This window comes from Urocampus carinirostris, chromosome 13 (assembly GCF_059441175.1).
Source record: "Urocampus carinirostris isolate Australia breed hairy pipefish chromosome 13, RoL_Ucar_1.0, whole genome shotgun sequence".
Classification (NCBI taxonomy): Eukaryota; Metazoa; Chordata; class Actinopteri; order Syngnathiformes; family Syngnathidae; genus Urocampus; species Urocampus carinirostris.
Window position 1 is genome coordinate 32,534,834 of NC_142361.1, and position 24,944 is coordinate 32,559,777.

Sequence of the window (24,944 nt, forward strand, 5' to 3'; positions counted from 1 at the left end):
TGAAAGAATAACTATTATTATTTTACTAATATGAGGAAGTTAATGCTTAAGATGAACAAAATGATTTGCGATTTACAACATAAAAGTTTGCTCATTTAACGTATGATTTGGGAATTAATTAATAAGAAAACAAAATTAAAAACAAGACTTAAAATTTATCATTAAAAATAATTGAAAATGTAATCCTTAAACTTGACCAAATCATACACTATATTGAAAGAAATGACTATTATTATTTCAATAAAATAAGAACATTAATGCCTAAAATGAGCAATTCTTTCGGCAGTTTACAACATCAAATTTTTTATGATAATTTAATCGCAGTAAAATGGAAAAACAAAGAAAAGAAATTGAAAAACAGGACTTAAAATTGAACATTAAAAATAATTTAATACGCAATGCTTAAAATGGACTTAGTTGTTCAATATATTGATACAAATTCACGTATCATTTTAGAAACAATGATATAATCCCCCATTTATTCTCCGACCTCATAGTAACTCAAAACCTTATTATAATAACCAGTTACACGATTTGGTTAATGTGAAAATTGTTTTGAATGTCAGGGGAACTAAACCGAGATAAGCTACAGATTTTTCGTGCCAGCCCTTTTTTTCTTTTGTTTTCTTTGATTTTTTTATAAATGTTGTTGATTTTGAATACATTAAGTCAAGTCGAATCATGTTTATTTTTGGCGCCCTTAATCACAAGGAGTCTCAAAGGGCTGCACAGACCACAGATGATTGCAAACCACAGACTATTATGACACCATCCCCTGATCTAAACCCTAAATGCGGGCAAGGAAAAACTCAAAAACTTTAACATGAGGAAAATGAAGAAACCTTGAGAGGGGACCGCACATGAGGTAATCCCACTTCCAGGATGACCAGGTTCCAATGGATGTTGCAATAACCAATAATAGACAGATATTGTCAACATAAAATATAGGTTATTCATGTGCTATAGAATAGAAGTGTGTTTTAAGCCTAGATTTAAATTACAATTACAACCCTGTATTTCATTAACAGAGGACAAACATAGAAATGTCAATCCATTTAAATTCAACCATTTATTTTATTTAAACCAAATCAAAGAAAACTTAAAAGCAAAGACGGGCAATCCAAACTATCCGAAAAATGCTAAAAAGGTGAGGAAAGTCGCGTTTGGAGGCGAGAGCCGTGGAAGAGGCCTTCTGGCCCTTGTGCAACCAAAAAGGCAGGTTGAAAACATGATCGGTATTTGGATAAGCTGAAGAATTTCACCCCTTAGCAACAATGTTGAAGAACTACTGTAATAAAATTCACTAAGTACACATCCGTCTTCTTTAACAACACCTGATGCAACGTTCCACATAAAAACTCAAATATGCGAGAAGGATTTTATTCGTCACAAATTGGAGGGGATCGTTAAACGATTAAGTCTTCGGAATTAAGCTACGAAGGTCCCCGGTTCGAGACCGGCTGGAAACGTGGATGGGCGCCCCCCGAGGCTGTACTTGCCCAAGACACACCACAGGAGATAGTGCCCCTAGTGGTTAAGGGAGCAACAAACAGATCATCGTTAAGTCTTAATGACTGACGTGCAGCGCGTGGACCATAAAGAATTTATATGTTTACCCTAAATGTGTTTTTTATTCGCCCTATGTCGTCGTTTTTGCTAATCACCACATTGAGTGATTGTATGTCTGTAGAGTATGGAGGAAGTAATAAAGTACTTACTGCTTTGTCATTGTTGTACCAAGGGAATGATTTAAATGGACAGTGTGTCATATTTAGTGCCTCCTAGTGGTACAAAAAAAACAAATATTTGTTTGAAAACTAGGCAGAAATAGATGAACTATCATACTGATGCTAAAAATGATAGGTGGAGGGCAGCACGGTGGCGCAGTGGTTAGCGCGTGTGCGGCAAAATTCTGAGGTCATGAGATTGAACCTCCTGTGTGGAGTTTGCATGTTCTCCCCGTGCTTGGGTGGGCTTCCTTCGGGCACTCCGGTTTCCTCCCATATTCCCCAAAACTTGCTTGTCAGCTTAATTGGCCGGTCCAAATTGTCCCTAGGTGTGAATAAGCAAGTGAATTGTCCCTGGGTGCCCTGGCTGGCAACCAGTTCAGGGTGCCCCCTGCCCGAAGACGGCCGGGATGGGCTCCAGCAGCCCCGCGGCCCTACTGATGATAAGCGGTGCTGATAATGACAGACAGAAGAGCAGCTTCAGCGATAGACTGCTGTCACAGTCTTGCACCACGGACATACTGAAGAGATCCTTTCTTCGTCATGCCATGATGCTCTTTAACTCCACCCGGAGGAGTAAAGGCCCACATTAAACCACACCCCCTACATTGCATATTACTGTATTTTATTGCAATGTGTATTCTGTGTAGCACTATCTAGATACTCTATATAACACGCTACAGTGGGTATTAGCACGTCACATTGGGTATTTGTATATTGTATTCTTTTTGCTTTATTATTGTATTGTTCTCAGCACAGGGATGCTGCTGGAAATGTGAATTTCCCTGCGGGGGATGAATAATCTATCTATCTATCTAATGGATGGATAGCTTCAATACATCTTTTATTTCAGAAAACTTTATATACTTTCGCTTAATTAAAACAAAACATTTATCCAATGTCAGTGGAAAAACCTTGGTGCACAATATGGTAAATGTATGTTTTCAAGTACCGTATTTTCCGCACTATAAGGCGCACCTAAAAGCCTTTATTTTTTTTAAAAACTGACCATGCGCCTTATAATACAGTGCGCCTTATATATGGATCAATATTAAGTCGCAAAGTCTTGCAACTAAGGCAAGCAGCCGCCGACTAGATTTTCCCCCGGAGGCGAAGTCGTCCGCGGTGTATGCTGGGATTTACATACTGGCGTTTCATTTCCTAACCAATGTGTCAATCATCATTTGAATCAGTCACTATTGGCTAAAGTTATTCGGAGGTAAAGGGGGCGGATCCTTTTTATCATTTACAGGCTCGCTTAGGCTAAAGGGGCGAAACAAAGCCTGCAATTGGCCGAAAAAGACGAATGTGAATCCCACGTTGGGTTGCACTACGGCATAGAGAAAACATTTTTTACTATTCTGTATCTGTAAATATTTTACTCTCCTGGATTTACTACACTCACAGTTGTAAGAAGACCATGGTTACGTATCATTATTGAACGTGATGGCTGCAAGAGAACTTAGGTGAGCTATGCGGCTTTATATTTTCCCGGTATCTTGTTTTATAACGATCTTGATGTTTCTGTGATGAGTCTATTTTTAAACTAAATTCAATTCAAAGTGTTTATTGTCATATGCACAGTAAAGAACCCCGTTTCCCTGCACAATAAAATTCTTACTTTGCTGTCCACACAGTTGCCAGCAAAAAATAAAATGGAAACTAAGGAATGGTTGGCATTTCTTGAATCCCAAGACTTTAACCTTCCGAATGATATTTGGAACTTTGAGTGACATCGTACAGACACTGTTTCCGTACATGTCTGAGACACGTATTTGCTTCTTTGCAAGCTTTGGGAATGTTAAGGGGGTAATAAGTTGGACTGAACTATCTGACTGTTTTGTCGAAGTTCCCATTGTAGCGCCTTATAATCCGGTGCGCCTTATGTATGGAAAATATAGAACCAAAAACTATTTTTTGGGGGTGCGCCCTATAAACCGGTGCGCCTTATAGTCGTGAAAATACGGTACTTTCGCTTAATTAAAACAAAACATTTATCCAATGTCAGTGGAAAAACCTTGGGTCACAATATGGTAAATGTATGTTTTCAAGTATCCTATTATGCAGGCCTATTATACAATTTGTTTAATTTAGTATTTTGTGCTTATAAATTCATGTTAAGTGTGAAAATTCCAGGTGTATCTGTTGTGGGTTATGAGTGAATATATTAACTGAAATCAAAAGTGAATGTTTTCTCCGATATTCTTTAAGAAAGCAAAAAGACTGGAAACGCCCAGTTTACCAGATTCATCTGCAAAATAATTCAGAAGTGACACAGCCTTGAAAACACGTATTTGAACACAGTACAGGTTTTGCTTGACACTCGCACAAACATACTGCGATCTGAAAAATGTATGACCTCCCTATACAGTACAGTACTTAAAGTTCTGACACTATGGATAGAACAGATAATATCACAGAGCGCATTTAACAGAAAATAAATACAGATCATGGGATGCCCTAGCTTGCTCTTCGAAGGTTAAAAGTAGGAGGCAAAACATAATCATATGTTCAATTGTTGTGTAATTAGCACTGGCATATCACCAACACAACAACGGAGAGTTGGCAAGAATGGCGTACAAGAAAGAGGAAGCAGCTTGCCTTGTAAATAAGAAGAAAACTGAATGCTATGGGGAAAATGCATTTATAGGTTAGGCTGCTGTCACAAAAACGGACAAAATATCTCACCGATGTTCTAGAGTTCAACACGGTTCGTGTTCCCGAATGGAAACAGTGAGTCACGTGTTTTGAGTTGGCTCGGAAAAGCGGTTATATAATTAGATGAAATGTATTAGGTGTGGGCGCCTCAGGTTGTTAAGTTCTTTTAATATGTTTCGATTTTACTTTCTGGGCTGGCGGTTTACTTTTATTTTGCTTCAGTGTCTGAAACTCAAGACAAAAAAGTTACTTTTCAGAGTTGCCTGCCCCATTTTTCACAACTTGAAACACAATAAGACGACTAATCGCAAAAAAAAAAAACATTGTTGCAAAGTATTAAGGGTTGATAATCAGAATATATAACAGAACAAAACTTAAAAATAAAATTAAGTTTATTATAAATCTACTTAAAACATTCATTGCATGTATATGACATGGCTGTTTTCCATCTGCCATCAGTATGTACCCGTATCTACTCATCTTCATTCATGCAATGCTTGCTACAAGCCACATGAACTCCTCTTTCCACGATGCTTTTAATGTATGTTTACGTTTTGTGGCGTCATCAATTTTGTTGGCTTCTTTTGAATATTTCGTCTGGGGTTGAGGTTTTGGCTTTGATTCCTAACCACTTCTCCATTTTTCTTGTGTTCTCTGTGCGTCTACTTTGGAAAATGAGATGCAAATGCACGACCTAATGAGGCTCGGGAAAGTCCGGAAGCATTAAGTTATTAGATGCAGGCGTCTGATTGGATGCCGATAAAGCAAATTGCCTAACAAACCGATATTCCGAAATTTCCAAACCGTACAAAGATTACAAAAATCGGAATAAAGCAAACGTTGGATTGGAAAAAAAAACAACAACAAAAAACACGAAAGATTTTTTTTTCTTGAAAAAGTTGTCGGCCACCCGGGCGAAGACGTTTTGTAAGTTGTACGCCCAACATAAAAGATGCACGGGCAGACATTATTTCAGACACTGGTAAAATGAAAACACAGTGTCATGTCATAGTCCTTTTCCACCAATGTGTCGCGGAAGATAAAAACAAAGAAGCAAAACTGAATCAAATTTCAGAGCACCCCTTCAGTCAAGTACGATTTAATATTCATTCTGTACTCTCACAAGCAATACTTCCGTTCAACCCAAAATCGACCATTTAGTCTACATCAGTATACAATAATAAAATTAAAAAAGGTTCCAAGCAGCACCATGTCAACTCTACAGTAGAGGATCCTCAAGTTTTTCTGCCTTCAACTAGCCAATAGATTGCCTTGCAGCGCAGACATCGGCTCTCCTTTTTTGCAAGATGTCATCTTTTGAGGATCTCTGAAATAAAAACCCACATCCAAACATCAGCATTTTTAAAACAATAACAAAAGTCAGTGGGGAAGTGGAGAACACTTTAGATGTGAATCAACCCTCACTAAATACTCAGAAATAAGAGAAAACATACTTTTTAAAGCTGTAATTCTTCCACAGACTGCTGATGGTAGACTGGACCGAAGGATTGTTCTCACTGTTTGAGGCGGATTTCTTCCTCAGTCCGCTGGCTCTTGCTGGGCCCAATCCTTTGACTTTCTTAGCGTGACTTGGACTGCTGAATTTAGGCTTTACGAGAACGCTGACCTAGAGGTAATGAGAAAATGAGAAATATATTTTTCTTTAAATATAGTAAATGAATAAACTCACCTTTCCTTTGTTTGAGGGGCTCACACGCTCTGACTCTGAATCTCCTTTCAAGTCGGTTTCCTGGGAGAACATAAAATTCCGGCATTCCAAAAGCAAAATCGTGCAATTTGTCAATCGTGAATGTGTTCCAACTTACAGGCACCGGATTGAAAGCGTTGTGGCCACGGTTGGATTCAATGTCTTTGTTTAATGACTCAAAAGAAGGCTGAGATTGAGTAAAATATGCGCTTTCCTGGGAAGGAAGAGAGTCTTTGAGAATATCCTCCCCTTTTTGATTGCTGCAAATGGAGGATTTAACCGATATGGGCAAACTATCCCTCTTGTACTTGAACTGCTTCAGGGTGTCCAAGCCTGAGCTACACTTGGGGCTCCTCGATTCATCTGGAGAACTTTTTGACCAGTTAAAAAGCCTGAGACCCTGACTTCCAGAGCTGGGCGGAGTGCTACCCGGAGAAGGAGGTGGACTGGGTGTTTCCAAAGATGGGATTTCTGGGCCTTCTGAGCCTTCGTCTTCGTTATTGACCTGAACGCTGGGGGCTGATGTTTGCTCGGTCGGGCTTGTCGCTTTGGCCACCACACAATGTCCAAAATCTACCCGAGTTGTTTCCTTAATACTGCCAACAGCTGAACTGGAATTGCTGAAGAATCTATGAGAAACACACGTGAGGTTATTGTTGATAATTGTAACGATAGGATTCATGTATGAAATTGTATTCATTTGTCTGTTCTGAAATGTGTCTGTAGAGTTAGGGAGCATCTGGTTCCAGTGAGAGTTCAGTTAGGTTGCTCAAGTGCATGCCAAACAGTTCCCAAAAAATTGTTTTGAAGGGCAGTCTGCTTCAGATGAGTGTTTCATTGCCTTCAATTACCATGGGGGCGCCGGCGCCCCCAATTGACAAGTGCCATTTAAATTACTGTAAGTCCGTAACCGTTGAGCTAAAATAGAAAATTGAAATGGTCCCTTATAGACGAGAAGGCGCGCCTTTGATAAAACCCTTGACTTCAATGAAATTATATCAAAATAGTTCTCCAAAACACCCACAAGGTGGGAGCAACTTTCCACAATAATCTCTCAGTCATTTGTAGGGAAGGGTTGAATGAAGGAGCACGATTGTATGGAGCAGATCGATCTTGAACCAGACTAAGTAAAGTATCTTTTGCTATCTTAAACCAATAAAAAAACAATTTTTTGAATCTTTTGAACATGACTTTATGTTCAAAAGTTTTTATTTTATAGGTATCTATAATTTTTCTATTATACATTTTAAGTTTTTATCGGCTGATATTTTTCCAATTTGTTGTACAGTATTGTTTCAATGTATCACCTTCCTTCAAGACAAATAATATATCTTTTAGGGTGGATATTGCTGAACCCCATCCTCCCCTATACTGGGGAGGATTCAGGGTCAGTGAAATATGCATCGCATCCAATGCATCCATTGGATACTGAGAGAGCAAAACGTTTTTTTGTATATATTTATAGCGGTTCGTATTTCTAGTTCATGTTATGAAAAAGGTGTTCATGTTCAGTTTTAGTCTCTACTTCATTATAATCCTAAAAAAATCCAAGTCTTGTTTTTTTGTATTGTTTTTCATTTTAAACAATTTCTTAACATCGTTTTGGTAGATATTGCCAAATATTAAATATGTGGGTTCTTCTGAAAAGAGGGGCCAAAAGTAATCCCTCATAACATGAATTATGACTCTTTCATAAACAAGATAACAAAAAAACTGCAAGCGGACAGTAGGATAAATAAGATAATAAATAAAACTGTTAATATGGTCTACCAATCAGAGCCATGATCACTGGATTTAACCAGAGAAGGCACGATCTCTAACCCAATGACCATGCCCACTGGGTCCTGGTCTATAAAAGTGCAAGATCTTGATTGGTCGATGACGCTTGTTTGGGAGGTGATGTCTCCATGTAATAAAATATCAGCATGTCCCATCAACTCTACATTCGTTTTTAAGTTCTTCCCCTGACCTTGGGGTGTTGTGTTTGACCGCACTACATTAAGCTGCATGCTGCCTTGTCTATTTGAACTACAGTGGAACCTCGGTTTTCGAACGCCTCTTGGTTCGAACGAATCGGAGTTCGACCAAAAATTTCGAGAAATTCTTGCTTCGCTGTTCGGTCAAAAATTCGGAGTTCGAACGCCGGTAATGCCTGAGTGCGTACGCTAGAGTGCGATGCTGAGCGGCGTACGGGTGTAGATCGTGTAGATCGCCCCCACCCCTCGTGACCAACTGTTATCACGTGCGCACTTGCCTCTTTTTGCTTTCGCTTTGAATATCGGTGAACGGAGTGTTTTAGCCCCTAACTATGCCTCCGAAGAAGGTCGGTGCAAGCAGGACAGGTGAAAAAAGAAAGGTTGTTCGTACAACTATTGCCTTTAAGAAAGACATAATAGCTAAATATGAAAGAGGTGTGAGAGTTTCCGATCTTGCCAGGGAATACAGCATGCGCCTTCTGCTGACCACCACAAAGGTAGGAAATCCTATTCATAATTCTTTTCTTCTATCTTTTTTTTTTACACGTTCGTGTTAGCGTAATCTTTCGTATGGAAGATTACGATAACGCGAACGTACGATTAGCCTGGGTTAGCTTTATGATTCGAGGTAAACATTCAGGGTGTTGGAACTGAGCCCAAAATTCAGGGTGTTGGAACGGAGCCCCCTTTCCAATGAAGCGCTAGCCACTTGTGGTGCTAAATGACCTGTAAACGACTTGATTTTTTTTTTTTTTACACGTTCATGTTAGCGTAATCTTTCGTACGGAAGATTACGCTAACGCGAACATACGATTAGCCTGGGTTAGCTTCATGTTTACGTTAAACATTCATGGTAAACATTCAGGGTGTTGGAACGGATTAAAACGATTTACATTCTTTTTAATGAGAAAAATGATTTCCGTGATCGGACAAATCGGTTTTCAAACAGGGTTCTGGAACGGATTATGGTCGAGAACTGAGGTTCCACTGTACTACTTATCTTGAATGGTCCTAATGCATGATAAAGATAAACTGGAAGATTATAATCGCTCAAGCACCTGCTACTGAGAGCCTGGTCACCATCATCAACGTCCCGGTTCCTCTTCTGCAGCAATGTGGCGAAGCAGTTACGTGGACGTGGCTGGCCGACCGGTGATGACTTCTTCTCAGACTCCTGATTTGACTTGGATCGCTTTAAACTGAAGTTGTATTGCTGCAGAACATCTTGATCGGATAGCACGCAGTCTGTAGCGGGGAGAAAGGAGTTACAAAAATTGCTTATCCTGTTCAAGATTGTGGTTGATTTTGGCTGACCTTAGAGTGCATACATAAATAGAAGCAAGTTATAACGAAGTGCATGAAAAGCAGAGTAACTGGCAAAAATGTAAAAAAAAAAAATGATGCAATCTAATGAAAAAAAATAAAACAATGCCAGCTCAATTAATGCAAAAACTAACAGACTATTTTTTTCCCTATTTTTTATAAAAGTTTTAAATTTAAATTTAATTAAATCTGAGTCTATAAATCAGGTAAAATAATAGGGTAAATGTTGTATTTAGGCTATAGTATCCCATTTGAGAACAATTTTTCTCTTGCTTTTCCCGAGACTGTCTCACCTTCTCGCGGTCTCTTCACTTGTATACTTTTGCAGGCCAGCCTGAAACCAGCCAGACTGACGACTCTCTCCTTCCCCCTTGTGGTTGGAGGCCTGTCAGGGGAATTTTCTGGCGGGGCTGATGCAATAGGCATCGCCTTCAGGCCGCCTTTCCAAATACTGACGCTTGGAACGCGACTCTCGTTCCAGCCGGAAGTGCGATGTTTTGCAGGCTGTGGAGAAATTTGTGAATGCATCAAACATAAGCAAAGCACACAACACAAGAACCTGTTTTTTCCATCTCAATGCCTTTGGGGTAGGAGAGTCCCAGAACTACTGGAGTTAAGAAAATTGCTTATCCTGCTCAGGGTTGTGGTCTATCTTGCTGAAATCATGAAATGTTGTCCTTGCACCATTGAGTAAGAATTTCCAGTTTTTGTAAATGTACAGAACTCGCATCCCCAATTACCGTACTTCCAGCACTATAAAAGGTGAACTGGTTTAAGTCAAGTCATTTTTATGTGTATAGCCCTTAATCACAAAGAGTCTCAAAGGGCTGCACAGGTTATTGCACAGACTATTATTTCAGACTATTATTACACCATCCCGTGATCTGGAACCAACATGAGGGCAAGGAAAAACTCAAAAACCTCAAAATAGTATTTTCTCATGTATAAGGCACATGGAATGAACCGTATTTATTTGGGTTTAACTGTTGTGATTTTCATACACTCACTGTGTGTGCAATAATTGGTCATTAGAAAAAGGTCTTTTTTTACTAACGGTGCTGGAAACCAATGTTAGAGAATAGAGAAAACACAAAGTCGTGCTGAAAAATGTAAATAAATGCAAAAAAAGCAAGACGAAGGAAAGGACACTTTGGTGTATCGGCTAATGAATCAGACTGAATTTATTTATCCATCGAAAAACATCGCTGACCATACTCGAGAGCGTCGACACTTCACTAGACAAACAGTGATACAGATGACGTAAGAAAGGGCATTCGATTGTATCTCATTATCACACTGTTTTTACTTATGGTCCCAGAAACAAATGTTGGGAGAATGGGAAAAAATAAAAGTCATCCTGAAAAATATCTATCTATCTATCTACCTTGGTCATATCCCTCAAAAACAGAGAAAATAAAGGGTAAAAAAACACGCAAACATTTTTGGACCATGGCCAACCTGAATGCCCAAACACCCAAAGAAGTTAGGCACCTCGGCACCTAAGTTGGTCATGCTTTCGTCCCTCCAGATGAAACGGGACACAAAAAACAGCAGGGCCCGACAGCTTTCACTGGTTTACCCCTGCCGGATCATAAGGGTGCCCAGCCCATCCTTTAGAACGAGTCCACAATCCCACTATCCTTTCACAACACCTCTCCACTCCTTCCTATCACCAACAAGAGCTCTAGCTTCCATTATATTGAGACCTCAAAATCTATCTATTTACCTGGGTCATATCCCTCAAGAGGGGTGACCGACAGCAAGACAAACACATACAATAACAAGGAAAAGAAAAGAAAAAGAAAATAAAAAGGGAAACATTGCAAAAAACACACACAAAAACCTTTAGACCATGGCCAACCCAAATGCCCAAATACCTAAACAAGTTAAGCACCTCGGCATCCAAGTTGGTCATGCTTTCCTCCCTCTAGATGAAACGGTACAGGGTGACACAACACACTCTTCTGTTCAACAGCAGGGCCCGACAGCTTTCACTGGTTTACCCCTGCCGCATCATACAGGTACCCTGCCCATCCCTTAGAACACGTCCAAACATCCCACTATCCTTTTACAACACCTCTCCACTCATACCTATCACCAACAAAAGCTCTAGCTTCCACTACATTCAGACCTCTTTCCTGCAATGCACTCATAACACCATCCATCCACGTCAACCGCTGCCTTCCTCTTGGTCTCCTTCCATTTACTTCTGCTCTGTAGATGCTCTTCAACATTCGCTCCTCATCCATCCTCTCCATGTGTCCAAACCAACAGAGTACTCTCTTATCCACACGCTTGCTCAGTTCCACTACTACTCCAGTTCTGTCTCTCACAATTTCATTTCTTAATCTATCCAATCTTGTCACGCCTAACATACTCCTCAAACACTTCATCTCAAAAACATTTAATTTCCTTCTCAAATCTGTGTTCAGGCTCCAAGTCTCTGCACCATACAACACAGTCAGCATGAATCAGACTCTCATACAGTGCCCTCTTAACATCCATACTCATACTCTTGTTGCTCATCACTCTCCTCAGGGCACCCAAAACCTTGCTTCCCTGATTCACTCTGTGCAATGCCTCGCACTCCATTCCACCAACTGCAGCCACATCACAACCCAAGTCCCTAAAGCTTTGAAAAATATCAATAAATGCAAAAAAGCATGACAAGAAAAACAACTCCACGGTGTATCAGAGGATTAATTGGACTTTGTGGTTTATTTCTTTCTTTCAGGGTGAAATCTTTGTATTCTCCATTTTCCAACATTTGTTTCCGGTACCATGAGTAAAAACAGAAATCAAATTAAATGCCTTTTTATAAGTCATCTGTGTCATAGGTTATCTAGTCGTAAAAGGTTGGCTCTCTTACATACAATGCTAAGCGATTATTGTTAACGATGTTTTTCGATTAATCAATGAAAATACAGTAGTATACTGTAAAATTTCCAGTAGTAACACAAAAGTATTTATATTGTGTGTATTTCCAAACTAATCCACCGTATTTTGTGGTATATAAGGCGCACTTTCACATTTCCAGCATATAGTGCAGAAAATTGAGTACCTGTTTCATGAGACTGTCAGGGTTGAAGTCATCAATTTTCTCCATTGTGTTGATATCAAGGTTCCCGAGAGCCATCTGCAAGGCTGTATTGTCATCTCCTACCGGTCTATATGGATTCATGTTAAGGTACACGTGCTGGATTTGTGATTAAAACTACAGAGACATTGAGCGTTCTCAAAATTGCATCAAAAATAAATTAAAAACTTAGATCCTATAAAAAGGGTACACTCCGGCAAAGGTGAGCTTGGCTGGGGTGACGCCATCCTCGTACGGGTTGAGGGGGACAAGCTTCCTCTGGACAGGATCAAACACCAACTGATAAAGGAAGGTCTGGTTGGCTCTGACAAATCCGTCGATGTACTCTTGAGGGACAACCAGATCCATCTTTAAATACTGGCCCATTTTCTTGATCACCTGACACCAAACACAAATTTGACCAAATATCAAGACAAAATACTTGTGCAGAAGTTGTTCCGTTTCCAACCAGGGAGGATTTCAAACGAACTAATAAAGTCTGAAATTGACAGCAAATCAGAATGTGCTGCTAAAAACACAGTATTAAACTCAGACAGATTTAAATGAAAAATTAGAAAGAAAAAAACATACCTAGGATCCTTACTGTAAGGGAAATTATAGTTATATATTATATATTAGAAAGAAAAAAAACATACCTGGGGTCACTTACTGTCAGGGAAATTATAGTTTAATTATAGTTTCATGTGCCTTTGTATGATGTTATCCTCAAAAGTACCTTAAAGAAGCCAAAGACTATATTATCCAGGCGCTGTTCGTATTCTTGCAACAAATATATCCTGCTTGGGCCTGCTAACTATGAATCAAGATGGCTTTCGCTTTGGTGCTGGGAAGTGCGGGGAAGAGCTTTCCTCCCTAGATTCCTCTCTTCTTACAGTGACAAATTGTACCTTTGTGTTATCAAGTTTCACTTTCCTTACTGCTCATTTATTATGCGCACACGCCATCTAGCGACTAGCATTATTCACTTCATTTAAACATGTGTTTTCTGTCTAAACCAATCAGATTAGTTTTATGGAATCTCGTGATCTCGGTTAAGCCAATCAGATGTGAAGTTTCATGTCGGTGTTCCCAAATAAATGAGTCTCTAGCCATCTGGGGAGTGTGGTTCCTCCCTGAGCCAATCTTGGAAGCACGCACCTCCGATGGAAACTCAATTTCCAACTCAGAGTGTGTTCTTTCCTTTATTCTAATACAATCTTAATTTTTAACCTTGACACTTACCCTCTTGAAGCTGTGGCCTACCTTTTTTTTTTTAACCGATTAGCACGGGTAGCTACCGGTTTGATAAAATAACTTATCAAGTTATTACTATGTTTATGTTATTATCAGGTCTAATTATTAGATGTACAGTTAAAATGGTCTAAGTCAACCACAAAGACTTCTACCTAGTATAAATAATAGGCAAAGTAAAAAAAGAAGAAAAAAAAAGAAGAAATGGTCATGGTAAAGATACATTGTGTATTATTTAGTGCCTCTAGTGGTTAGAAAAACTTTATTCACCAAAACAGCAAAAAAAAAAAAAAAAAAAAAAAAAAAAAAAAAAAACCTATATTGATTAACTAATAAGGGAAATACACTAAATTATCAGACAAACATGCATTATGAAATACTCATTGGTCGAAGAATTACCATTTATTTTACACAACAAGGGAGCAGACATAATTGACATCTTTCTGCATTGGGTACCCAAAATCTTTGAAAAGGTCGGGGCAAAAAAGGAGAAGTAAATGGTTCTTTTTGGTCACTAAGTCTCCGTAGTTTGTGTACTTCCTTGTGTTTTTTAGAACTCGTTTTCGGTTGAATTACACCATAAAAAAAAATCACCTAGCGGTAAAAAAATACACACGGCCCCTTTAAAGGTACTGATAATGTCAGTGATTTCAATTTTCCTAAAAATCACAATGGACCCTCACTGTTGAGCTATTTTCAGAGCCGGTCTATGGCCTACACAAGTGTTCTTAGGTGGCTATCCGGTGCCTGCGGGGACCAGGCTGGTGACCCCTGAGATTTAAAGTATGCATCAAGTAACTGAAATACAATCACAAACTTTAGAATTGTGGTACAAAGATTGTAAAAGGAAAAACGTTCTTACACCAAAATAAAATGTAAAAAATAATTGAAACTTTGTCCCATTCATGTTTAGAATTTGGGTATGATCACAATGAGAAGTTGCAAAAAAAAAACAAATGGAATGGCTTTCATTCCTGATTCTATTTGTTTCCCACTCTATGCCATCACCACCACCAATTTTTTAATACATGTGCAAAGCCGATCAGGTTCACTGAAATGGATCTCACCTTAAGGATATCGGGATCTTTTGCCAGTCTTAGCAGCTTGCAGGCCTTGCCCAGGCCAATTCCATGCAAAGAGGCCAGGTAGTCACAGCCGGAGAGGATGCACATATAACGGAACTTCTCTTCCGTGAAAACGTTGCCCAGAGAGCGACATCGACCCAGGTTACTCTGGTCTATCTCTAGGCCATTACCCTGCTTGTCCATTTTCAGGATCACCTGGTGGAGTGGAGTAGCAGGTGAATACAGAGAGGGGGAGGAGACGGGGACAGCGGACGAAAAATGAAACGGACTTGAAAACTTCTACTAGCAAGGATTGCCCTTAAAGGATTTTCTTCTTTAATTGCCTCTATTTTTTAATAATAATCCTGGTTGGTGATTGGTTAGATAGGGTTTTGTGTGCCTTCTACGCATGTAATAATCAAAATCTCATATTCCATGCTTATCATGTTTGTTGCTTTCCCCTTTAATATCACTGAAAGGCTTGGCAAATATTTACTAGGGATGCACGATTTTGAAAAAAAAAAAATAAATAAATAAACTGCGATTTTTCAGACAAGTATTGGAATGGCGATGTGATTTTTGATTTTACAAGAAAAGTGCATTTTCTGTGCCAATTTTGTGATTTTTGTAAGTACTTAACCTTTGGATGCACGAGCTACCAGTGCATCGGATCCTTCGAGAGTGGAATGAATGGAGTCGTTAATTCTATCTATCTACCCAGGTCATATCCCTCAAGAGGGGTGACCGACGGCAAGACAAACACACACACAAAAAACAAATAAAAAAGGGAATAAGGAGCAAAAAACACACACAAAAAAAAACGCAATACCCAAACAAACTAAGCACCTCGGCACCCAAGTTGGTCATGCTGTCGTCCCTCCAGATGAAACGGGACACAAGAAAGCGGCCATGTCACTCGGGTCAGGGTGAGACAACACACTCTTCTGTTCAACAGCAGGGCCCGACAGCTTTCACTGGTTTACCCCTGCCACATCATACAGGTGTGCCCATCCCTTAGAATGCGTCCAAACATCCCACTATTCTTTTACAACACCTCTCCACTCATTTCTATCACCAACAAGAGCTCCAGCTTCCATTCTATTCAGACCGCTTTCCTTAAGAGCACTCATAACACCTTCCATCCACGTCAATCGCGGCGTTCCTCTTGGTCTTCTTCCATTTACTTCTGGTTTGTAAATCCTCTTCAACATTCGCTCCTCATCTATCCTCTCCAAGTGTCCAAAACAACCGAGTACTCTCTTATCCACACGCTTGCTCAGTTCCACTACTACTCCAGTTCTGTCTCTCACAATTTCATTTCTCAATTTATCCAATATTGTCACTTCTAACATACTCACACTTCAAGTGTTAATACTAGTGACAGGGCCGTCAGACTGTTTGATGTCACCAGTCACTCCTAGACATACACCTTAGAAAAATTGATAAAATACTAATGTTTAGACTTTCAGATGGTGATCAACTTTGACCTGGGACCAGGTTGGGCTTCACGCTATTGTCCCAGTAGCTTTCCAGCTAAGATGCCTATGCCACACTCATCTTGCTTGCAATGGCAACAAAAAAAAAAAAAAGAAATTCAGCCGAACATAAAAAGCCTGCTATTTCCTTGTGTTGTAACTTAGACTACCGGTATTATATGTTAGTAGCAGTTGCAGTGATTTTTTTCAGTTAGGGAAAAAACTTGAGTGTTTCTTTTCAAAAGAGACCAAAACCGTCCAGGTTCTCCAAACGGTTCAACAAGGGCATTAAAATTACTTAGGGAATGTCTAGGACTGTCATTTTTATGTGAATTCTCCAGGATCGTTAAAGGGTTCAATTTAAGTAAACAGCGCCCTCTTCTGGGGAGCTTTTTTAGCGTTGCTCTCTATAAGTGCTCGAAAAAGAACAGGTGTCATACGATTACACAATCGCACGTCACATCGCAATGTTAATTAGATTTCGGTTAATCGTGCAGCCATTATACTTACAGTGCAAAAAATACAGTATTGTATCACCGACTCCCAAAATCTTTATGAACCACACAATATCATGATCAGAATGAAGAGAAAGGCATTGAGGGAGGTAGTTCAGCCAATAGCATTTCAGCATTTTCATGATGTCGTGACACAAACCAACAGCAGACCAGTATTTTATATTTCAACAAATACCAGATATCCATCCTGGAGACGCAACTTTACATTGGTACCAACACGGCAGAATTTTCTATGTTTTTGTTTACGTAAAACAAATTGTTAATATCTTATAGTGGGTAAAATGCCATAAAGATGGGCCAAAAAAAACATCTTATCCCACACCACAGACCAAAAATGGCGTACGGTGGGGGTCACTGTATCCCTGGGATGAACTCTCTTTTTTTGTTTTTGTTAACAAATCTACCAAAGATTGTGACAGTATCAAAGTAGTTGATGTAGAAAAAGAATTCCCATCTTCATTATTTGTTCTTCATTTCCATACCTTTTTACAGCCAAAAGCCAGAAGGTCAGAGTCTTCCGTGATGACTGCATGAGCCAAACCAGTCTTTGTCAGATAGGCCAGTTGAGCATCGGCTTCATACGGGGCCACGATACAGTCGACTCCCCTGGCCCTCGCGGACTACGACCACAAAACAACTCACGCAAATGACTTCACATTACAGCATTGTATTGATTCCAGTCAGTTTTTTCTGTAATCAAATACATATGAAATTAGAAGGGTCACGTTACATTTAGTGATTTCTTAAAGTTGAATAATAAGAAAAGCCTGATAAAAATCCTGGTCTTAAAAATTGCATGTTGGGTTGTTCTTGACAACTATTGCTCACTGTTATTCTTTAGATTGACTATTATCGAGAGTTTGGACACGGTTAACATCATTATCACTATTGGCCAACAATATTTTGTTTGATTTCCACACTTTTAAGGTTTTTTTTATGTTTTGTAACCTAGGATAATCATAATAAAAACTGTTCAGGTGGAGCAGGTTCTATTTCCACAACTTAAGGGTTTTGTACAGTCCTCTCCTATTCTCTCTGCATGTTTAAAATTCATTGATGTCTTCTCTTCTGATTTTCGAGTGTCTACAAAACTAAACTGATCATTAGGGAAACGCTAAGGAGCTGTTTATCTTCTCTACTTTTTAACCCGGTTCAGAGGGAGTCACACTGACTTTTCCGTTAAAAAAAAACAAAAATGATTGTCCAAGTCTTTTTGTTGTAATTTTAGCCTTTTTAGAGCACTTTCAGGAGCAACATGTCAAAAAAACAAATAGATTTGTCGGAGTAGCTTGTTTTAAAAGGTCATTGGATATTTGAAAATGTTTGAGGATAAATAAGCTGGATAAAATATGAATTGTGATTAAATATTCAGCAGTAACACAACCAAAGACTGATGGCATTAATAATACTGCATCAAATTGTGCGTGTTTGGTAGTATTACTTGGAAACCAAGGGTCAATTACAAGGGTTAATGAAAATTATACTGGGAAAACAAATCCAAACAGATGAATGATGGGCGGAAAGTTTCAATCCCCTTTGATAAAACTCTCCCACTGTCATTGTTTATTGATATTCAAGCTCCATTTCTGAACTTAGATTATTATAAATTATATTTGAAAAGTTATTCACTATCACAGATTGATTTTTTTTTTTTATAGCAAAAAATCATAATCCGAAAAGTGCAAGGGAGATATACCAGATTAAAAACAATACAGACACTCCCCTACTTGCGAAAAACGGTAGATACAAACATTTTTTTTCGGGATATCGAAAAATACTTGGACATTGCTGTAAGTTTGATTTTGTACTGTGTGCACCTTTTTCCGAGCATAGGACAGTACTGTAGTGCTTCTTTCCACCGTGTGGCGCTGTGAGAGGTCACCCAGCATCCACCCCGAAGAAGAAATTCGCTTCTATACTATATCTCCACCGCGAATAAGAACTTTGACATATTTATTGTTTAATATCTGTGTATCCATTTAATACGGTTGGTGTGAAGTGTAAAGCGGAGGCGAGCTGTTTCTTTTTAAATAAAAGTGGAATAAGAAAGCTTGATGCGGTTGAGAAAACGGTTGGATCGCTTATTTTCGGCCACTTTCTACCATGGAGGAGGCCCTCTTGAAGCCCATCTTCCTAAAGTAAGTTAATTTCAACTTTATGTATCTTTAGCGAGCATTTTATTTTAATAAACGTTTTTCTTTAGTACAAAACAATACAGGTTACTTATACATGCCTTAAACATACTTGGATACACCTTAAACATACAAAATATTGCACTGAAGCAACTTACGAACAAATTCAACTTATGAACGACCGTCTTGCTCGTAAGTAGGGCAGTGTCTGTACCGTACTCACCTTAATGAGACTATGAGCCATTGATGGAGTGATGTTGATACACCGGTTAAAACAATCTCTGGCCTCGGAAAGTTTGCCATCCCGAAGCAGTTGCCGGCCTTTTTGAAGATTGGATTCTCGACGCCTGGGGCATACATAATTGAACAGTGAAGGTATAGATGTGAGCTCTCAAAAAAATGTTTATACCACTTAACAGTTTTTACAAGTTAATTATTTTCTATCTGTTAACGAAGGGCAAGAAAACAACATCTACACCCAACAGTGAACTAAACGCCGAAAAGACAATCCACACAAAAAAACGCCTCAGGAATAACAGATGCTGCTTGGTTTTTAAGTATTGTAAAGTGAACAGTGGTTAAACCTACTAATGGTTGTACTAGTGTAAAGTTGAAACTCACTCTCTCCGAGCCTTTTCCACTTCTCGTTTTGACGGTAGATTTCGTCCATCGAACACGAGTATCGGTTTCACGTCAAAAGAGAACAACATGTCCAAATATTTCATACAGTACCATACATACCTAGAAGTCAAAATCACAAAATAAGTGCAAACCTCAATACATATAAAGATGTTTTTATAAATACTCTTACTGATCAGTTGGTTCTCCTTTAGCAAGCTTCTCTGCACATGAAAACGCTCCTTTATGGAGCCAACAATACGTATCTACAGCCACCGTCTGGCCTTTGTATTTTCTCATATTGATTGGCTCTCCTGCATCTTTGATGAATTGCAGAAGGCCAGGAATGCCCATTTTTCAAAAAAATCGCTGAAACACAAATAAGAAAATCAGTGTGTATCATTTTCCATTACATCTTTAGAAAGTGCTTAATTAAACATGGTGTTTTGGACGATACATCTAAGCAGCTACTTTTGGCTGAAATCCCTGTAAACGGATTTAGTGGCGCCTATAGAAATGTCCTATTGGTGAGACCAAATGACTTGAATTTTTGGGGTTACCTCAGTCAAGTCATGTTTATTTGTATAGTCCTTACACAATGACCTATTTAAGCTCAACAAAAACATAGTGCCAGAAAACATCCAAAAATGATTCACTCGGAAAGAGGGAAGTTATAACTTAAGGGGCTGTAGTAAATTCAAAGTCCCAAAGGTGAGAACCACCAGGAAAAGTATGTGTGTGTCTGTGTGTGGAGTCAAACTTTGGAACAATTTACAAGATGAGAGATCAAACAACGTCCAACTATTCACGTGTTCAAATTTAAATACAAAAAAACATTACTGGCAGAATACAGCGATGAAGAAAATGGGGTATGAGTGATACTAGAGATTGGAAATACTGCGTTTACAACTATAGTTAAGCTTGTTGTTCTTGTTACTATTATTATATCATAACTGTTATTATTGCTACTGTTGTTATTATCATTGGTGTCACAATGATATTTAGTGACTAGTAGCATTATAACATCAATAGATGGATACGACGATGATTAGTGGATAAAATATGTGACTATTGTTATTATTATAATTATAGATATCCGACCTATGTAATATGTATATCCGTGAAATTTTGTTATATTTAGACACAAAGAGGAGCTATCTGTAAAATGTTATTAATAAGGAAGATGAAGGGGTAGGGAAAATAAGCGTCTGCTTTTTACTACCCCTTCTCGAACATGTTATGTTAACATTATTTTTGTTGTTGAGTCACTGTTTTAATTTTATAATTTTCGAAATAAAGTTTTCATTCATTCATGCATTCATTCAAGGAGAAAGGGCTGCACAGACCACAGATTATTGCAAACCACAGACTATTATGACACCATCCCCTGATCTAAAACCTACACAAGGGCAAGGAAAAACTCAAAAACCTCAACATGAGGAAAATGAAGAAACCTTGAAAAGGGACCGCACATGAGGTCATCCCTCTTCCAGGATGACCAGGCTGCAATGGACGTTGCAATAACAAATAATACACAGATATCGTCAACAGGAAATATAGGTCATTCATAAGCTAGAGAATAGAAACTTCAAGCCTTTGTTTAAAGGTGCCGAGTGTATTTATTGTGATGCCGAATTTCCTGTAGGCATTTTAATTTTTTAACTCACGTAATTGCCGCTATTGCATGAATATAATTTACAATACAGCATTTAAGGGGAATTTCACAAAGTAGAACTTTGTAAAAATGAACCAACTTTCCGATACAAAAATAATGTAGATTCCAGAGACATCTTCATTACAAAATCAGTGTAACCTCAGCTTTCAAACACCTTTGCTCTCATCCAACCTAACCCTTAACATAAATTTAAGAAATAATTGCCTTTGTTTTGGGCCAATCATGCTTCTAAATCAGGGGTGTCAAACTCATTTTAACTCGGGGGCCACACGATAGAACAAACATTCTGTCGGGGGCCGGACTAGTAGATTAAAGAGAAAGAAAAAGAGAGATAAAGAAATAAGAGAAAGAGGGAGGGAAAAAGAGAGGGCGGGACAAAGAAAGAAAGAGAGAGAGGGAGAGAACATGAGAAATAAAAGATAAAAAGTCATGAGAGAGGGGGAAAAGAAAAGGAGGAAGAAAGAAATCCAGAGAGAAATAGAAAGACAAAAGGAGAGAAAAGAGAAAAGAAAGCGCAAAGGGTAGGAAGAGAGAAAGACACAGAGAGAGAAAGAGACAAAGAGCAACAAAGGGTCACAGAGAGTGAAAGAGACAGAGACAGAGAGACAGAGAGAGAGAGAGAGAGAGTGAAAGAGAGAGACAGAGAGAGAGAGAGAGACAGAGAGTGAAAGAGAGAGACAGAGAGAGAGACACAGAGACAGAGACAAAGAGAGACATAGAGACACAGAGAGACACAGAGAGACACAGAGAGACAGAGAGAGAGACAGAGAGAGAGAGAGAGACAGAGAGAAAAGGAAACAATTAAGTTAGAGCAAAATAAGTTAATAAGACAGAGAGAGAAAGACAAGGAGCAACAAAGGAAGAGAAAAACAGAGACACAGACAGTGAAAAAGACAGAGAGTGGGAGAAAAGGTGTGGAAGAGAGAAAGAGAGACAGAGAGAGAGACACAAAGAGAGAAAAATACAAGTACAGTGTGAGAGGCACCTGGCTTTGGCAACATCAAGTGGACATATTTCAACCTGCAGCCTGTTTTCCTCTTGCGCTTCTCTGAGTGTTGTCTCGCGGGCCAGATTCGATCCCTTAGCGGGCCTGATCTGGCCCGCGGGCCGCCTGTTTGACACCTGTGTTCTAAATGGTTTGCATCGAGCCAAAAGAGTGCTTAGGCAGTCGAATCAAGCCGAACCCCATGCGTTGATTCTTTGGAACTGCTTTCTTTCCTATTCAGCATCCAAAGGACCTACGACCAGTGTTCGCTTAACTTTTATTATTTTGTGAATTTGGGAATTTTCAGACGTTACATTGACGTTACATTTTGTGATCTGTTTGGATTTTTATTTCCAGTATTATCTTCATTAACCCTTGTAATTGCCCTTTGGTTTCAAACCCTTCATTGTGTCTCCCAAGAAGAAAACGAAGGCAGCAAGAAAGACAGTATTTACGAGCATTGAAAAAAGGATATATTAAGTACACACAAGAATAGTGCTTGCATTTTTTTATTTTTGCTAATAGTACCACTTAACTGAGTCTTTGATTTTGACTTTCGCAAAAAACAAGGAGACCATCGTGGAGTCCAGTGTTACAATGGTGAAAATTTGTTATATTGCGTTCATATTTTTTATTGTTTTAACACAGGTATCCATCAGTATTATATACTGTTTAGGACTACATTGCAGGTTGGATACATATTTTATTGGGAAAAAAAATGATTTTTCATTTGGCCTAGAACGGATTAATGAGTTTACCATTATTTCATATGAGAAAAACACATTCAGACGTTGACTGCCAACGTGGAAAGGATTACGTATGAAACCTGAGGCACCTCTGTATTCTTATTCAAATAGGTCTATAGTTGAGACTGCTTTCAGATAAGTAATCAAACCTTGATGACATCAGGACTACTTCCTAAATCATTCAAATGTGCATCACACCACTATGGATATGCACAATGCAGTTTGATTTGAAGTTGGTAGACAATTTATGGTGTTTTTGTGATCCATTGGAAACTTGGAGTAATGAGAGTAATGACAGCTAGTTTTGTAGGAACCAGTTAACGATGTGAAGAATAAAAAACATGCTTTGTATGGAAATGTTAACAACAAACCCCATTAAAAGCAAAAAAGCCATCATAGTTTCAGAAATTATAGAATGAAAGTTACAATGTTTTGAGATGTAAAAAAAACGGTGTCAACTTTAGGTACCATTACAGCGTGTTTTCGACGCAAAATTGAAAAATTACGGTGTTCATTTGCCAGAATTAAAAGACCGATGAAACCTCACCTCTTTTGGAGCTAATTCTTGTTTCGGTCCGTGGCTGGTTTTAACGCACTAGGAAGACAAAAAGCACGTTCAGTTTTACCGCCAAACTGTAGGCAAAGTGAGAAGGGGTGCGTCGAGTGTGACGTCATCAAAAAGGAACACTACCTACTTCCGGTTGAGTTAAATGAAGCCACCGGCGGCCATCTTGCAATGCCATTCACGAAGGTGAGACTATTCGAAAAAATTGATTTATTGTCCGGATTTCAACAGTGGTTTCACTCAAAATCACGGGTCTCAAATCTTTATCCAACTGAGAGCTACTTTTTGTTGCTAATTAGTGCATAAAGCACCCAGTTTGATATGAATTTCTAAAATGGGACAAAAAGTATAACTCGAGAAAAAATTAAAATACAAATGAAAGAAAAGAAAAGGGAGGGAATAGTATTTTTTTCCGTTTTCGTCTTTTTCTCTTTGGTTTCGTTCTTTGCTTTCTTTACCCTTTTCTTTCCCTTTCTCCATTTCCCTTTTTTCTTTCTTCAGAGGAAAAAGGACAAATGTCAACGACAACAACATGTGACTACAGAGAAATAAAAATAATCTCATCTCATTAGCTGCACCGCTTATCCTCAGTAGGGTCGCAGGGGTGCTGGAGCCCATCCCAGCATTCATCGGGCAGTGGGCAGGGGACACCCTGAACTGGTTGCCAGCCAATCGCAGGGCACACAGGGACAGACAACTCACTCGCTCATTCACACCTAGGGACAATTTGGACCGGCCAATTCCCCTGAAAGGCATGTTTTTGGAATGTGGGAGGAAACCGGAGTGCCTGGAGAAAACCCACGCAAGCACGGGGAGAACATACAAACTCCGCACAGGAAGTCTGGAGCTGGATTTGAACCCACGCAGGAGGTTCGCATGACATGAACTGTGCCGTGCTGCCCACAATAAAAATAATATTGTTGGGAATTTAATATTAAAAATGTATCATTTACCAAATTTTTCAAATTAGTTATCTGACTCCATTAATCAAACACAACCTACATTCTCCTAACAATGCATGCTCGTTTCTTGATGGAAACATGAACAAGAGACTGACATTTCCACACGAGGGCAGATTTAATTTCTTAAATAATTAAGCTTAGTGAACTTCATCGAATTAACCGAATTAGTGTCGCTCGAGTCTCCGTCGAGTCTCCTCTCTCGATCTTCTGCCTTTTTTCCTCTCACCACGTTTTTTCCGCAAGCTGGTGTGCCGGCTCCTCCCATGGGCGTGCCAGGAAACCCCCCACGTGGGGTCCACCTCCTCGCCTCGATGTCTGGAGAAACTCAATACAGGAGAGCGTTTTTACGTCATCAGGGCCTTGTTCTCCAAACATCGCCTGCCGTCCCCCGTCAAGAGTCCTATTATCAAAATTCCCCAGCCAAAACATTCCGCATTCGGATCAGCGTGACCTGTCATTGAACTTCAGCCTAAATCTTCATTACACTC

At 39.1% G+C, this 24,944-nt stretch overlaps 1 protein-coding gene across 1 annotated transcript; it reads right to left on the reverse strand.

Annotated features, from left to right (window-relative positions):
* Window positions 1-5,468: 5,468 nt before the first annotated feature.
* Window positions 5,469-23,599, reverse strand: exo1 (exonuclease 1). Its single transcript, XM_088351259.1, has 14 exons — window positions 23,477-23,599; window positions 19,717-19,892; window positions 19,527-19,646; window positions 19,129-19,252; window positions 17,256-17,393; window positions 14,787-14,999; window positions 12,680-12,867; window positions 12,454-12,559; window positions 9,686-9,896; window positions 9,128-9,314; window positions 6,212-6,722; window positions 6,076-6,135; window positions 5,840-6,012; window positions 5,469-5,712 (listed from the first exon to the last, which is right to left on the reverse strand). The coding sequence occupies exons 2-14, from the start codon at window positions 19,875-19,877 to the stop codon at window positions 5,637-5,639; spliced, it is 2,268 nt and encodes a 755-aa protein (XP_088207385.1). The 5' UTR covers window positions 19,878-19,892; window positions 23,477-23,599; the 3' UTR covers window positions 5,469-5,636.
* Window positions 23,600-24,944: the final 1,345 nt, after the last annotated feature.